Source organism: Cornus florida, unplaced genomic scaffold (genome assembly GCF_030987335.1).
Source record: "Cornus florida cultivar Cherokee Brave unplaced genomic scaffold, ASM3098733v1 CherokeeBrave_3.0.0_Hap2_Chr04, whole genome shotgun sequence".
Lineage (NCBI taxonomy): Eukaryota > Viridiplantae > Streptophyta > Magnoliopsida > Cornales > Cornaceae > Cornus > Cornus florida.
Window position 1 is genome coordinate 97,392,766 of NW_026775574.1, and position 17,558 is coordinate 97,410,323.

Genomic DNA, 17,558 nt, shown 5'->3' on the forward strand with positions numbered 1-17,558 from the left:
CGGAAGAAGGTGGGTATATATAAATAGAAATATATATTTATACACACACACAATTACATATATGTTAGTAATAATAGATCATAAATATTCAAAAAAAAATTTCTACAAATTTCTCAATAGATTTAGGTATTACTTAATGATCTGATTTTAAGAATTACATGATCATCTTGTATTCGAATCACGCACAAAAATTTGGGATTATTCACAACATCACTATTTGATTCGGGATTGGCTCTCTCTCTCTATCTAGGATTTTGTATAAGTGTTCTTCTCTAGCAGGAATTCAATCGGTATAGTGATTTAATTTAATATATCTAGTCAGTGTAAATTCTAAAATACATCAATTATAAAAAAAAAATTCTGAAAGATACTGCAGATAAAGATAAGTGGATTCCTTCCCACCTTCCTTTTTTTTTTTTTTATTCTTTTATTTGCACGTGATAGACTCTTTTGCTCCCTCACGCAAAAAAGGTGAAAATCTAACGTGGCCAGGCCACGTCAGGTTCGGTGCTTAATTCGGGGATACCCTTTGGTTCCCCTATCACTGCTCATAATAAATTAGCAACATTTGGTTCAATTTATAAAACTAGTGAAGGTGATTAGCCAAGACAGATCATCAATGATACTATACATGACACAGAAACAAATAGTATATAATACACCATATATACATTAATTGTACAATCAATAATACAGAGGCTTTTTCAAACCCTTTTTAGTTTTTAGGCACACAAAGTATTTATTATCCACCATCGCACTAAACTGGTCTATCCAAATGTTTTTAATTACTAGAATTATAAATTGACATCAATTACCAGGGGCACAACTGATAAATATAAAGCAAAGTCAAATCAAGTGTCTTAAGATGATTCGTCCTCCACAAACCCAAGTATTTCTTCAATGAAGCTCTTTACTGAGTAGGGCCAACTATAAGATGCTGATCCTTCAGTTGATGTTTGTTTCTGGAGGTTGTGGCTTTCTGAGCTTCGAGGATGAACTCCATAAGTCCTGGTGTCAATGCTGCCATCTGCTGATGCTTGATCCTCCAAGTAAGGAACAACATACTTTTTCATATCGTCTCGGGAGATCCCAAGATGATTTCCTCCCACACTGATGTACTTCACCCTGCCTGCATCGTGCAAGGTTTTCAAACCAATCCAATCCTCAGTGAAAAGCTTAGTCTGCAGACAGGAAACAAGCTGAAGATTTAAGATCTACTTTAACTTAGAGGCATAAAAAATTCATGCAATAATTTCACTGACACCACCAGTAGTTTGGCCAAATATCAGTCTAAAACATCCTTTGAAAATAACTATCAGTTAGATCCATTTTTGTTTTTCCGTCACAGTCTCCGTTACAAGCATGGGAAAAGACAAATTTGCCCTATTTTTTAAATAACATTTATTTCAAAATATTAGATTAGTTAAAAGACAATTATACCCTTGACAATTATGCCACAAATAAAATCCGTAACTTTATCATCTCTCCGATGAAGAAGACATCTAAATGAGGACATCAGTCACCTTTGGTGCCGGAGGCGATGAAGACGACGAGGGCTTGGAGGTTTCTCTGTAAACCCTTCCCATGCCCATACACAATCAACGAATCTAACGCTTTAAAATTTCCAGAATTGTCCACACCAATTTGGTATTAGAATTGGATGGCGCTTGGAATTGAATGAATTGAATGAAAAAAAATGTCTAAGCGAAATTGAACGAATTGGACTGATTTGGACTTCGAATTAGGGCTTTGAGTGATGCTTTATCTGAGAAACGAAACAGCTGCCATTCAGAGAAAATCAAGGGTTCCTGTTAACGAAGCTTCTGCAAATTCTGGAAGATGAAGCTTCAATGTGTTTGATTGAAACTAATTCTGGAAGTTGAAGCTTCAGGGTTACTGTTAACAAAGATTCAATGTGTTTGATTGAACCTAATTTTTAATTGAACCTAATTTCACAAAACAAAGTCGGCGGCTGTGATGGCATCTTCCTGTTTTAATTTTGGTGGTTGGGTTATAGAATCGGTGGTTGTGGTGGTGGTAGGGAGAGAGAGGAATGGTGTTGTGGTGGTGGAGAGAGAGGAACGATGATGGTGGTGGTGGTTGTGGTGGTGGAGAGAGACTGGTCTGGGAGGTAGAGGGTGAGGGAGGCAACGATATATATATATAGACCCAATTGGCAATTGCAGAGGCCGATTCAGGTTTTGACGGGAACCGAAAGAGACGGAGGCGAGAAGACTTTTGGGCTGCGGCGGCCGGATTGGCTGCTGAGAAGGGTTTTGGAAAGACAATTGGTGAGGTCGGAAAGGGTGGTTTGGTGCTCAGCCACCACGATTCGGCTGTCGCCACCGCTATCTCTTGTGCCGACATCCTCGCCAGTGTCGGTGGTGGTGTTGTGCTTGTGTGTGTGTGTATATAGGAGTATATATGTATATATATATATATATATATATATATATATATATATATACATATGTCTCTGTGTGTGTATGGAGTATATATATGTCTCAGTGTGTGTATATATAGGAGTATATATATGTCTACCTGTATATATAATATAATTTGTAAATTTACAAATTTTCAAGGGACCATATTGTCTTTTAATAATGATATTTTGGAAAAAAATAAATTAAAAAAATGAGGGTAGACCAAAGTCAAGGGTCAAACTAAAGTCAAAGGGTAAGAATGTCTTTTTACATGTAAAAAGTGGTCTGACACAACTGTAAACTAACTTTTGGGGTGTGAGTGAAAAACGGAGCAAACGTTTGTAATGTGATTGATAATTATTTTCGAAAGATGTTTTAGACTGATATTTGGCCAAACTATTGGGGTGTCAGTGAAATTATCCCAAAATTCATATAATGCACACATTGTACAATGAAAGGATGGTTGTAGGTTGGACAATTTTTTATTTATATTTAATTTTTTCAGGTAAGGATGGAGTAACTGGAGGGACGAGGTTTGTTGGGCAGTGCAGCCATGCCTGTGGAGAGAGGGTTTGGGGGGGTGCGTGGGGGTGGGGTGGGTTTGGATAAATTTTACATGAATTAATTGTCTCACTCATACATTTAATCAATGATCCTATAATAATATCAGATGGTATATCTGCCACTTCAGTTTGACAAAAGTTCACCAATCACCTGGAATCACGAGTGAATTCGGTTAAAGGGAACTAAAATTAGGTCTTATAGTTTGAGCTAACAATTTTTTCTTTTACTAAGATCTGGCTTACATACACATCCATTCTTTTATTTATTATATGAAGCAAACCACCGTCTTCATCTATATGATGTGTTTAGCCTGCCTTTCCTATAATGCAGTAACTTCTCAATATACCAGAATAAATCAGATAAAAGATACTTGAAAAAAGAAAATATGAAGGAGATAACTTAATAATAATAATAATGATTATAATAATAGTAAAAGTGTGAGACTAATGTACATGTAGACGAAGAAATGGTATTAGGGAAGGAACACAGACCAAGTGTATGTCCCCCTCTAGTATACATGTATAAATATAATTAGGAAACTTGCAGGAGCCCCAACCATATTCTGCTAATATCAGTCAGAGGTCTGTAGTGTCCTGTATGAGTTGCATATACTGTTTCAACCCAGCCTAAGCGACGATGATAACTACCTTTAATGTTTCTAGATTGGCAATCACATCAGCTATGTTGAATAGGGTTCAGCTCCTCTCTCTCTCTCTCTCTCTCTCTTATTTTATTTATTTTTATTTTATTTTGTATTATTATACCTTTTTCCAACAATTTTTCACCCATACTTATTTCCAAGAATCTTGAATCATCGGATGTTTTTAATAACAATAGGCCACATCATAGTGACCATGTTGCTTGTTGCAGCAGTAAGAAGTTAAAATAATCAACAATTGTTGTACTGATCATGTGCGAACCCGGACGTGGTGAATTTTTTTTTTTTTTTTTTTCGGTGAGTGACAGCATTACAGATGACCTTTTTGCAATGTGAAGTGGCACACACTGCGGATCAGTTTGGTCACTGGAATAATGTGTCCAGCAGAACAAGAGAAAGTAAAGTACAACGGGGAATGAAAAGTAATTTTTTATGACCAACTTCTTTGATCCTAATCAAAGAACCACACTATTATCCAGAATGGGAAATTATACCAAGTTCAACAAAAACAAACCATCATTGAGTTAGTTCTACCTATGTCAAGCAATAATTGAGATATGAGATTAGTAGTAATAATTATTTCTTTAACAAAATAAAGAAATACCTGTTCTGGAAGCAAAACTGGCTTGAAGGCGCCATCTGGATAATATCCAAACCAGGCTGTTTCCTTGGGTATCAAAACAGTGTCATGTTCAAACTGTTGACATAAAAAGACAAACCAGGGAATAGATATAAGCATGCTCAACAACCAAATCTACATAACTTGTGAATTATTCATGAAGGAAATAAACAAATCAACATGAAGAGACAGATGTTCCAACTCACCATGATAAGCACCAGGTTTTGTAAACTGCTGAACCGTTCTTTGTAAGTGGAATTTCTCTCTTGAGGGAGTTCATTGTTAAGTTTTGGGAGAAAGCTACATTTTTCTAAGTAGGCATCGATATTCTAGAAAAAATAAAGTAGAATCTGATATTAAGACCTTCATCAATTGAAGCAAACAATGTGATTTAATAAAGGCTATAAAACTCGGAATGTATATGACCCACTTGAATAAGATTTACCATCAGAAGAGAATCTACAAATCTAAATTTTATTTATCCATTGCCCTATTTTTACTTTATAACTAATCAAAAAACATAGTTTGATCCTATCCTTGCTAACAATAATCCTGGATGAATTATTTGAAATACAAATCAATTAGGAAGTTATTATGTAGTAAGGCTTCCTTTAGGCTATAACGCGAGGATATCTGGTGATATAGTTTTACTCTAATATCTCCTAGCTATTCCAAAGTATATTACTCACATTAGGTAGTTTAAGATAACCACTGGGGGCCAAGTGAGCCTGCAATTTACAAATCAAAGTTCAGTATGTCAAACCTCATCAGAGAAAATAGAATGAGAACAAAACTGGCAGAAAATTAGTCATCGGAAGGAAATAATTGATCTTCATTCTAGGACAAAAGTTTGAAAAATATCACAATAATAAAGTAGTAATGCAACAGAACTAAATGAAGTTCTTAGAGAGATACTTGGATGTAGTCGGAGTAGATCTCTAACTTCATTAGTTTGTCTGCTATAATGCACATGATGCCAGACTGCAAAAGCAGAAAAAGTAAACAAGAATTAAACAAGATTGTCAAAACCCTTAAATGAACCCAGTTGACAGACCTAGACTAAAACCTAGGCGGTTTCCAAGGCGAGTGTTCAGAGTCGGTCATTTTCCTTTTCACATTATCTACTTTATTAAGACTAAAAACTTGATATTGGATTCCTTTGTTGTTCTTTAATATATATTATACCTAGACTGTAAGGCTAGCAGTATTGTGATCCAAATTTGACTTTTATTGTAATTAAAGTGGTAAGTGGCCTACAAATGTATATTAAAACATGAAACAACTGCAATCTCATTCTTAGAACTAAAATTGCTGCATTTACAGCAGCAAATGTATATCTACGCTCTCTGTATCTCCATATACTTTTTCTTAGCCAAAAGAAAGGCTACCAAAGGGCAAAGGCTGCATCCTCTAGCCGTACTGTGCGGTCTGACAAGTAGCCCTAATTTATTCAAAGTTAAATTAAACCTCTCAAATAAAAATAAAAATAAAAAAAAGAGAGAGAGAAAAAGAAGAAAAAGGAAAACCATTTAATTCAAGTAGATTTTTAAGTGCATATTGCCCGAGGTGACAACAATGAAAGGCTATATGAGAACTTACACCACAAAGAGGAACAGAAGCAGTACCAGCGTGAGGACCACCTAACGAGATAAAACTTTTGACCTGTTCCATAGAAGGTATATAGATCTTACGTCATCTAAAATTTACAAATGCAGAAAATACAATATGCAACAAAATTAAAAGAACAAATGAAGCAATTGCATTTTCAAGTAGTACAGAGTAATATTGACTTCTAAATGCAAAGTGCTTCTTGCTACAACTAAAAATGGAAATCATAGTGAATGTTGAAAGATGAGAACCACAGCAAGAAAATAAGAAGCTGCTCACCATTGGCTTTGCCATACTTGTGCATTATCAATGTCTTGCATGAAGATCAGATGCAAAGATATAGTATCCTAGGTTCACAAGATTTGAGGGATTCTAAGTTTTTTTATGGGTCAAAGAGCACCACAGAGGAATTAGTTAATGCACTTTAAGGTAAAGGAGTTCAGGAGCGGCCAAGTATCTCAAGTTATGAACAGATGCAGTGAGAGAATTGACAGCCACTATTTACTTAAGAGTAAGAGATCAAGGCAAACGGCACATTCATGTGCTCCTCTCTCTCTCTCTCTCTCATGTGAATGTTTGAAATTAAGCAATCCCTGGATTTTCTGCTCTTTGTGGAGTCAAACTCAACATTCTCCATCTCTATTACGATGCTACTATTTTTTGGGTTGTTAAATTTAACAATTACCATCTCTGTCAAGATGCAGCCATATTTCTTTTGCCTACATTTCTCACCTCCAAGTAATTCTTCATTTATGAACATTGAAGGGGTCTACATATTTTTTCTCGTAAACTAATAGATGCTTTACACCGATGTATGTTTCTGGCACTTTTCTTTTTGGGTGTTATGGTATTAGTTCAACTGAAGACTGTCAAAGCAAACAAAATTCAACAATGGACTGGTTTTTCATCCAAGTCTTTTTGTTACACTAATCCTTGACACTGTATGAACTTCATGAGGCTTGTTGCTCACCAACCAACCAGGTGCCGCTATTGATGCTTAAAATTCAATGGTCTATTTTAGCTCATTTTGGTTGGCAATCAATTTACAAATACAAAAGCTTCTGTAAATTTTTTTTTTTTTTCATTAATATAATGGACCAATATGTACAATTAAAGCAACCATGCTGATGCCATGCACTTTGTCATATTCATCATACCACTTATACCACTTTTCATGTAATACTGAATACATGTTGGTATATAACTAACAAGAAGAGAAAGCAATATTTACAATCAAACAACAACTCATATAATGAAAAACTCAAAATGCACTATAGATGAAAGTCGTAGAAGTTCATTGATGAATTAGAAAAGCTGATTCTTACAGGGGGTCCTCCCTCACAATACTCTACAACACCTCGGCCTATTAAATTACCCTGCACACCAAAGGAAAGTATAGAATGTGAGAGCTGGTTCTATAAAGCTACCTAGCATGGAAACTTAGATATATAATGAAAACCAATTCACAAGAAGCAATAAGAAAACAAAAGAAGAAAAACAATAAATACAGATTATAGGACCTGTTTTTTCTAGCTGGATAAGACCAGAGAGGCATTTATGCTTCCACATGGAAATGATAAACTACAGCAAATCATTCTAACTACCACCAGAACAGCAACAGAATAGAAGGCACTTATGTTCGCAGAACTCTCAAGACATCCAAAGATCTACCAACCCAATACAATTGCAAATTTTACATGCTTAAATATGTAATACGTTTTGTACATACTTAGAAACACCTAAAAACATGAATATGTCCTGCCGGGCAAACAACCAATACAATGATCCTGTGATACCCCCGAATTTCCGAATGTGGGTTGGCCAGGCCCACGCCCGAATACCCGAGGATATCAAAACAAATTGATAATAAACGAACACAGAGTACAAAAGAATAAAGAAGAATAAATAAAATGCTGACAAGAAACTAAAATGATAATCTAATAATAAACCTCATAATATATTTCCATTAATTAATAAAGTCTTCTGATAAAACTGATCCTCCAAAATACAACTCGGGAATCCATACTGTGTGGACCCCTAGAAAATCCAAACTAAACAAATGACAGTATTCTAAAACAGGAAACTGAATCATAAAGGAACTCCTATGTAACATCGGAAGAATGAAGTAGATTGATCCCCGCTCAGCACGAACAACCTCTACTCGTGACGAACACCTGAAAAACAATGGTGGGTCAGGCCCACAAACAAGTTCTACAGTCCAAGCAGAGATCCGATACACGTATACATCCTAGTCAATCCAACAGTAACTAGTAGTCCGTATATATATACACACTAAAGGAACCTCACTAGACTATAGGGTTGTCTTAACCTGAATAGTAGGCAACATGCAAAACGCACATATAGTGGGCATGAGTACCTAGACCTACCAGGGTACACAACTACACTATATCTAGCTACACATCCCTGGCGATATACGCACCCTAACCACTGATCCTGAGACTCAAGCTCATATCATGGCACCATACTTATATATATAAAATCTAGTGACCATCCTATCCAGTATAAATTAATCCTCCATAAGTCATTCAACTTGTTCAGCTGACCTGATTTGAATATAAGTAGGACTTAATATTTTAGTTAATCCATTCCCTTATATAATAAATTAATCCTCTATAAGTCATTCAACTTGTTCAGCTGACCTGACTTGAATATAAGTAGGACTTAACATTTTAGTTAATCCATTCCCTTATATAAAATAGGTAGGACTTAACTGATAAGTTAATCCGTCCCTAGAATGCCACCGTCCCATACCGGTGCATTAAACCACACAATCCAACAATTGATGTAATAATTAAAGAAATACATCAAACATTCCAGAAATAACTATGATAATATGATATCAAATTATCACAGAATATGAATGACTTATTATTTATTTAAGCTCATATATCATATGTCCTACACAAACTGAATCTTATACATGATGATATTTTATTATATCGTCAAATAAGCATTCTCCATATCCAATTCATCCTACACATTTATTCTCAATTGCTAAAGCATTTTAAAAGATTAAATCCATTCGTTTGTGTAAACATTTAAATAGCAAGCATCGTTATGATTGAGTGTATTTAAATTTATTTAAACCCAAACCTAATCCCTATTTAATGTTCAGGAATCCTAGGCATGTTTCTACGTTCCATCATTCCATATATATGAAAAATACATAATTCAAACATATAAAAATTCACACCAGAAATCAAATCAAAATCATGCATTTTTTAATTTATAACACAAGAACAGATATGACCCAATTTCACAAAAATCTATACTTTAATCCAATTAAACATGCATAATTATTTAATTTTATGTGTTTAGTAAATCCTGGAATTTCCTAGGCATGTACAGAAACACGAATCAAAGGGAAAGAGATAGAAGAAGAACTTGCCTTAAACTTTCGGATTGAAAGTTAAACTTCTTCTTCCTTGATCTTCTCTCTAAAGGGTTTTCTCCTCCTTCCTCCCTCTTTCTCCTTCTCTCTCTAACTCTCTCTCTAGAATATATTGCGTGATATATTTTCACTCCTTTTTCAACCTATAGTTGTGTATTTATAGGCTAAATAATAACCCTATTCCTTTTCCCAATCCAAGTCAACTTAATAAAATAAAATAAAAATGAAAATATTAAAAAGGTAACTTAAAATATGTTACGTATATAATCTATGTATATCCTTATTAATTAAATAAAATATATACATTAGATTATTTAGTAATACTAAAGTTACCATAATATTAAAAGGTAACTTAAAACATGTTAAGTATATAATCTATCTGTATTCTCATTAAATAAATAAAATATATACATCAGATTATTTATTTATACTAAAGTTACCATAATATTAAAAAGGTAACTTAAAACATGTTACGTATAAAATATATGTATATCCTTATTATATAAATATATAAAATATATACATCAGATTATTTATTAATACTAAAGTTACTATAATATTAATAAATTACTTTCCTTTTTATATATATGTATATACATATATATCTATATATATACATATACAACTATCCATGGATAATTATCCATACCCATCCAACCTCCTATCCAAGCAGTCCATGCGATCCAATTGGTTGTCCAATTACCACTAACCATAACCATAAAAGAAAAATAAAATAAAATAATAAAAGAAATGAAAACATTTAATTTACAATTAATTAACATTAATCAAATACATCATTTAAGCACACAATCTAATTAAACAAATAATACAAATAATACCTAGACAAAATACAAATAACACATAGATAAGTAGCCAATTAATCAAGTAACACTTAATTCAATTAAACACATAAACAATTAGTCAAATAATCAATTAAACAATTAAAAAAAATATAATAAAAATAAATAAATAAATACCGAGACTATCCTTTTAAAATTAGGGGTATTACAGATCCTAAACTATAATAGAGTCCTGGTATATTGGAAAGATTGAACTTGCTCTCATCAGGGGTTTCATTTGATGAACCACAATTAAAGTTAAAGCAGTTGGAGAATTAACTAGGGAGATGAGAAAAACTATAAGATATATTCAAAATGTCCATTAAGCTATGCAATTGGTTAAGAATCTCAAGATAGACATTGATGCTGATATGTGCAGTCTTGTTCCTGCCAGTGCAATAATCAAACAACTGGTATTGCCCACAAGGCACTCTTCAGCCTTCACAAAAAATTCCAGAAAGACAATACAAAGCTTAAAGCACCAAATATTGGGCGAACTTCATATTCTCAAATTTTTACATCACGACAAATCATGATATTATATCATTACAAGCGTGTTAAGAAAGAAGGGTACTAGGATGTTCAGTGCGGACTACTACAGTTTTGGGAATGAGCAATATGCTCTTAAAGAAGTTCAATCATATTAAGTTTCTAAAGTAGCAGGGACATATATTACTTGAAATCTCTTTGCTTGTGGGCGCAAGAGTGGAAACGTCTGAGACAGTGCTTTGTGAAAGAGCAAGCACAAAGGGTTAAGAAAAATTGACAAAGAAGATGGAGTTTGGGAGTTGCGATATGTAGCAAGTGGTTGAGATAAACAACTAATCATATCTAGTGAAACTCAACAGTGATTTTAAAGTCCTCAGGAAATATCAGTGCCTATTTAACAAGTCGAAGGTACATGATCACCTCCAACCAAAAACTTCTTAACCCAGTTCATTTTCCACTCAGGCAAATTCATGATCATCATCTTTATTTTTTTTTTTTCGGTCAGTAATCATACTCATTATATTTATATAGCAAGTAGAGAACTTGACTATAGTTTACTATATATAGTTATATATGCATTCAAGCACTGAATCAGATGAAAAGAACTATTACACAAGGCTTATCCTAGGAGCTAGTGAGCTACTCTCAACAATTATTCTTCAAGTTGTCATAGAATTTCCTCGAACAACTAATAATTTTAACTCAACCCTTGTAAATTTATTGTTGTTGTTGGACATAAAATGAGTGAATAGTTCTCTATTTCAATATAGAACAACAATATTTCTCTATTTCATTTTTTTTTTTTCCAGGTAGGTTAGAAGATGGCAGTAAACAAGCTTCTTCTTGTCTTCTTCTCTTTCTTGAAGGAAAAAAGCATCAAGCTTCAATGATTTCATCTATCAAGGCCTTCCAATAAGAATAGACATATGTCAGCTTGCACCTGTTTTTCCTTTACTTTCCATTCTCATTTTATTTTACTTTTGTTCATTTTTCATAATGAATGTACAAAGGAAAGCATTTTATACAAGTTAAATTAACCTGAAGTAAAAAATGGAACTTTCTGACTAGATTCCTCAAAATAAAGTTAAAAAAATGGAGGCGGACAAAAAGTTCATGGAAGAGTGTCAAGGTAACTGGTAAGTGATATCCTGAATGACGTCCCCAAATGTTTCTTCACTTTGACAAGAATTCCCCATAAATATTATTCTTTACACAAATTTTTATTGTATTAGTGAGTAAATGCATCTTCTATTAATACCCACACATGCCATATTCATTGCCTCTTGATAATTCATGCAAAATTCTGCATATAGCCAAACAACAAGAGGTGGCAAATAAAGGAAACATAGAAGGTTGACTATTTTGGAAAAATGATAATTACAAGCAATGGATTACAAAAGTACAATAGCACAGAAATAGCTTTTTAGAAGAGTAAACTTTGCTACGTGTTTATTGAAATATGATGTAGAGCATGTGAAAAATAAAAGTAGCAAATTGGAAAATTCATGAGAAGCATGCTCGAGGCATTGAAATTATTTTATATTTATTCTAATTTGATTTTCTCCTAGTACAGTTTTATATTTGTCTGTTCTTATGTTTTAAGAGTGAAGGGTGTTTTGGTAATTAAAAATTTACTGGACACGGACTGCAGTCATGATCCACAGGTCATATTTAAGGTCAAATTATGTTACCGGTTCTTTATAAATGTCTTTACCATGTTTATCCCCAAGGACAAATGATTGGTTTATCTATTGAAAGAAATCAATTTACTAGAAGGATTCTCTTTAACATTAAGATATTGTTTCTTACTATGAAGCCCTTAATAGCCAAAGTTTAATGATTTCCTATTTTAAGGTCATAGTCCAAATAAAATTAAGAGAAAAACAGAAGCCTATATATTATAATATATGTATGTTTGTGTTCAGTTATGTTATAGGCACTTTTTATTTTTATTTATTTTTTTATTTTTTCCTGCTGTCCTGCATTATAATATTTCAAGCCACCAAACTATGTAGCAATAGCTTCAACTTTTATATTATATATTATTAGCCATAGTAATAGTAGTTGATATATGCTAATCTATCTTCTTTTTTTGTATTTCTAACTATCAGAAATGCAAATTTTATTAGAAAATTGTATAGCATACGAGGCCATCGAATTATTCTTCATGTGCAACATACAAAATTGAAAATACACAATCCTCATTGATCACCTGGGAGAGACCAACTATGTTGTAACCCTTTCTCAGTTCTTTCATTTCCTTCACCTGTAGGTTTTATGATGAAATTGTCAGTTGGTGGATTAAACTTCAAAAACCAGGTTAACAAAACAAACAAAGATACGCAGAGAGTTTTGTTTTTTGAAAGGTAATACGCAGACTCGCAGAGAGCTTCACCACCTTATCACAAACAACTTCAGCCTGCAAAACAAAGCACGGTTTTAAATACAATTAGATTAGGAACACGATGATTCCAAAATAACAAGCTGAATTGTAACTATAAGGCCATTCCCTACCTGTTTCTCTAAGTGCATAAACCAGGAATCCCATGCTCCATCTCCAATTTCTCTACAGGAAAGAAAAGACAAGAAATTGACATTGTTTTCTACTAATTAAGCGCTTTTTTCACAAAAATAAGATTTTTCTTTAATATTTACATGAACTAATACAGGCTTGTGTACTGGATAGTTGTAAAGGAATTAAGTGCAATGCTGGAAACCACTGCACAATCCCTGCATTTTTATAACTTTCAAAAGCATAATAAAAACTATGCCATAAAAAGAAAAAGAGGCTAGATGACATCTCCCTTTTCTTACATTCTAGTAATTCTAATGTTGATTTAACCATAACTTGCATCTGAACTAGTGAATGTTGTGCATAACATTATTTAATTTTCCCTAAGAGTGGATTCTCCACCTTATACCAACGCCAATCCAATTCATAAGAGTTTAGCGGACTGCTGAATAGCAAACTTGTTCTGGAAAAATGACAAAGAAGAGAAATATCTTGAAGAATATTTTATGTTTTTTATTTTGGACACTCCTGAAGAACATATAGTACTAGTAGATGTCACCATCTATAAAAAAGTACTTATCAATAAGAAACAGGTTAATTGCTAAAAGCTCCCCTCAACTATTATCTTTTTGCAAACTGCCCCTGTGCTTAAATTTGTTTCCCTCAACTAAATCCATGGATATATAATACTGGGCGGTGAGTGCAATTCCAAATCAGTCAAACCAAGATAATCAATGGTGTTGCAATTTATTCTAAACACAATCATCAAAGCCTTGGCTTGAGTGGTATGTTCTCCACCTCACCAAAGGGGAGGTTGAGGGTTCAGGTGGGACATGTGTCTGTGAGTATATTTACCTATCAAAGAAACAAAAATTATTCTAAACATAAGTGACGCAATATATAAAATCCACCAAATAACTAAATAAACAAAATGTTAACTGAAGATATGAAAAGACTCTCCACAGGAGAACTGTACGACAGATCAGGATCAGTTCGTGGTATATAATTTTATCCAATTTTGGTTCACACCACTATTGTTTGAATACGACTATCATCTTGAATAAAATACAAACACGTGTAAAAGTCAAGGTCCATTGGCATTGAAAGAGGTTCAAACTTCATAAACTAGAACATTGAGAGTCATAAGCAGGATTATATATAGGGCCATCACAAACAAAATAAAAACATTTGAAACTTTACAATCATACATGCAATATCCGTCAGATCTGGACCAGTTGCTCAGCTGCTGAGTGAACTGTGTAACTCCTCGATTCGAGCATTGATCTCCAATTCCTGAGAAAAAAATAAAAAAAAAAACCTCAGATAAAAGGAAATTTAATTTCTGAAAATGTAACTAAGTATTAATTAATTAGTAGTCAAAGAATTAAATTATAGTCTATACCTAGACAAGTTTAGAGACAACAAAAAGGAGAAAGATGGGCACTACTGTTGAAAAGACAAAAGCACGACCAAAGGAAATATTGCAGTTGCCATTGACATAGAGCATACATAAAGTTAAATGAGAAACAACCTGATCAAATACTAAAAATAATTCTAGCATCAGTGCCATTGGCAAAGAATAGATAGTTGAGACTTTTGAAGACAATAATTGGAATTTTTTCCATAAGACTGCACAAGTTGATAGGAAAATATGGAAGATACACATGGTCAAACAATAGTACAGAAATAACAAAACTTATTCAAATCCCAAATGGATTATCTCAATCAAGTGTAGACAGAAACTAAAATCCAGTTGAAAGTTAATGGGAAAAATGGAATCATGTAGCCTAATTCTTTTGGTCAAGTGGTAACTTATGGCCAATACAAAGCAGACAAAATGGATTTAATTTAAGGACAATCAAATATGGAAAAAATAAAGAAAGGAAAGCAAGAGAAAAAATTATAGAAAAAGTGAACTCATTTATATGCTTATGAAACAATGAACTCTTTCAATTACCACAACATGCAAATGTCCTTCCAGAAACTGCAAACGTCTTTTTTAGATCGAACCATAATGCAAGTATGGCATTTCTATGATTCTAGTTATAGTTTGTTTAGTAAAATATTTGCAATAAAAATTCCAATGTAATTACGCGGTAGAAATATGCACAAAATTTTATTTTATATGAAGTCTTACTAGTCAACAAGAAGTTTGGACAGAGACATTTTTCACATAGAAATTGCTCTACCAAAAAGGTTTCCGTAGTTAAGGAAAGCATGCATATGTGTCATAAAACTTCCTTGTATGAACATAACTATTTAGAAGTTGTTGAATATGTGGCTCAAATTTGAGGTCACCCATTACATCATCATCTTGCCCTCCAAGTATGTGTAATCAGCAAGAATCCTTGATCACCAAGTATGCTTGGTCACCAAGTTGAAGCAGCCTCAAGTATTGTTTAATGACCTATTTGTTTGGGTATAAATAGCCTATGCTCATATGGTGTATGGCATCCGAAATCATCAGTTGTATTGTGAGTTTGTAATATCAGTTAGTGAGTGAGAGAGTTTGGGTGTAAATTGGGTTTAGGGTGTGAGCCACTTTGCCTTATATCTCTTTATTTCCATAGTGAAATATTGTTATGTCTTCTCCCCGTGGAAGTAGGCATAGCCGAACCACTTATATGCTTGTCTCGTTTGTGGCCTATTTATTTTTCTTGTCATTAATTTTCTCTTTGTTCTCATAAACTCCTATTCGATCCTTATTTCATAACAAAAGTTATGAAATGTTTTGTTATGAAATGTTTTTGTGAATGTAATTAGAGTTTTCCCTTCCCTTAGTTTTGCCCATCCTTTAAAAAGTCATACTAGGTTACTTGGCTCATCCACACTGCTAAAGTATTAATTTCATTACATATGCCCAGCCCAGAAGAGGAAATTCTGTACAGAACCTTTTCACATCTGTTCTTCGGTTGATTCCATTGCATCCTTTCACCCCACACAAAAAGGCCATCATTCAACTCTTTGAGAACATGAAAAAACCAAAAGGTCTGCTCTCCCTCTCTATCTATCCAAGGGATAGAAATAGAAGGACTGAGGCCTTTGGTATCCCCTCCAGTCAAGAATTGGGGCCTCGCAATCACTAGCCATACGTTTTTCTCTCATGCCTTTCTTCATTTATAGTTTGGCAATCAAGTCAATCAGGCGTGTTAGATGCTCTCTCTATCACACACACAACTTTCACATTTTTGCAAAAGGTTCTTAATTCTTTTGCCATATCTGCTATTATAATTAGTCAGACGAACCTACTTGTAATTGATTTTTAGTCAGTTTATGATCCTTTAGACTTTATTCTGTACCAAGATAATGCATATTACCAGGTTATACCACTAGGTCACAAGCCCTAACAGGGCTCCAACACTCACCATCTCATTTGGGGAGGAGAGGTAGTACCATCTGGGCTAACATTAGACTCACTAGTTTGCTTTTTTGCAGCTATTATCTATGTTCATAGGTACCTCTACCTATCAAGTAAAGAATTTTATATTTTAGACTAAGAACCAATTTCATTTTTTACTCGTACAGTCGTAACAAATCGATGTCATTAATCAATCTTGTACCACCCAATTTGATTTCAATTGAAATTAATGCACAATTCTAGAGTCACCAAGACATCTATATAGAGAAAGTTATCAAGGTTCCAATTTTTTCCTCATTAAAAAAAAAAAAAAATACTATAACTGAGAATCTTTCTCCATTCAGGAAGGAAAAGGAAAAAGAGAGAGAGAATCTTTCTTCAATAATATACCACGAATTTCCATTCTTAAGACAGAAAGATGAATAGAAAAAATCGAAATAAACAACTAATTCAGTATAAATACACATACATATATAAATTATATAGATTACCGTGAAGTACGATGAAGGGAACAGAGGATGAAATTGGGACGAAGGTGAAGGTGAAGGCGACGACGACAATGAAGACAGAGATGATTGATGATGAAGTACTATACGCCATGAACATTGCCGAATTAAATTAAGGTTTTTGATCTGTGTAGATCCGTTTGTCTCTCTCCCCCAGTCCTGGAGCTTTTGAACGGAACACTGATGCAGGTGTCTGAAAGCACAGTATTTATTTTTCATATATATATATATATATATATAATTTCTACTCCATATATGTGATACATATGAGAGGGAGAAGAGTGCTGATTTGGATTATTGTTATCTAACTCGTTTGGTTTTACAAGTCACCAATAAATGTTAGAGGAATGGTCAATAATTTGGACTTGCTTTGCCTACATTCTTTTATTTATTTATTTATTTATTTTTATATTATATATATATAGAGAAAGAGAGAGTTGAAATTAAAAACAAGTATATTATTTGTTTCTAGTTTTTTAAGACTCTAAAATTACTCAATTTGAATGTTTTAATAATAAAAAAGATAAATAAATACTTCCACTAAAAATATATATATATCTCTTCATACAA

At 33.4% G+C, this 17,558-nt stretch overlaps 1 protein-coding gene across 1 annotated transcript; it reads right to left on the bottom strand.

The window, feature by feature from the left end:
* Nucleotides 1-632: 632 nt before the first annotated feature.
* LOC132304103 (uncharacterized) lies at nucleotides 633-17,235 on the bottom strand. Its single transcript, XM_059801626.1, has 12 exons — nucleotides 16,974-17,235; nucleotides 14,333-14,417; nucleotides 13,127-13,178; nucleotides 13,011-13,031; nucleotides 12,825-12,878; nucleotides 7,198-7,248; nucleotides 5,864-5,926; nucleotides 5,180-5,245; nucleotides 4,954-4,992; nucleotides 4,471-4,593; nucleotides 4,250-4,342; nucleotides 633-1,181 (listed from the first exon to the last, which is right to left on the bottom strand). The coding sequence occupies exons 1-12, from the start codon at nucleotides 17,086-17,088 to the stop codon at nucleotides 861-863; spliced, it is 1,083 nt and encodes a 360-aa protein (XP_059657609.1). The 5' UTR covers nucleotides 17,089-17,235; the 3' UTR covers nucleotides 633-860.
* Nucleotides 17,236-17,558: the final 323 nt, after the last annotated feature.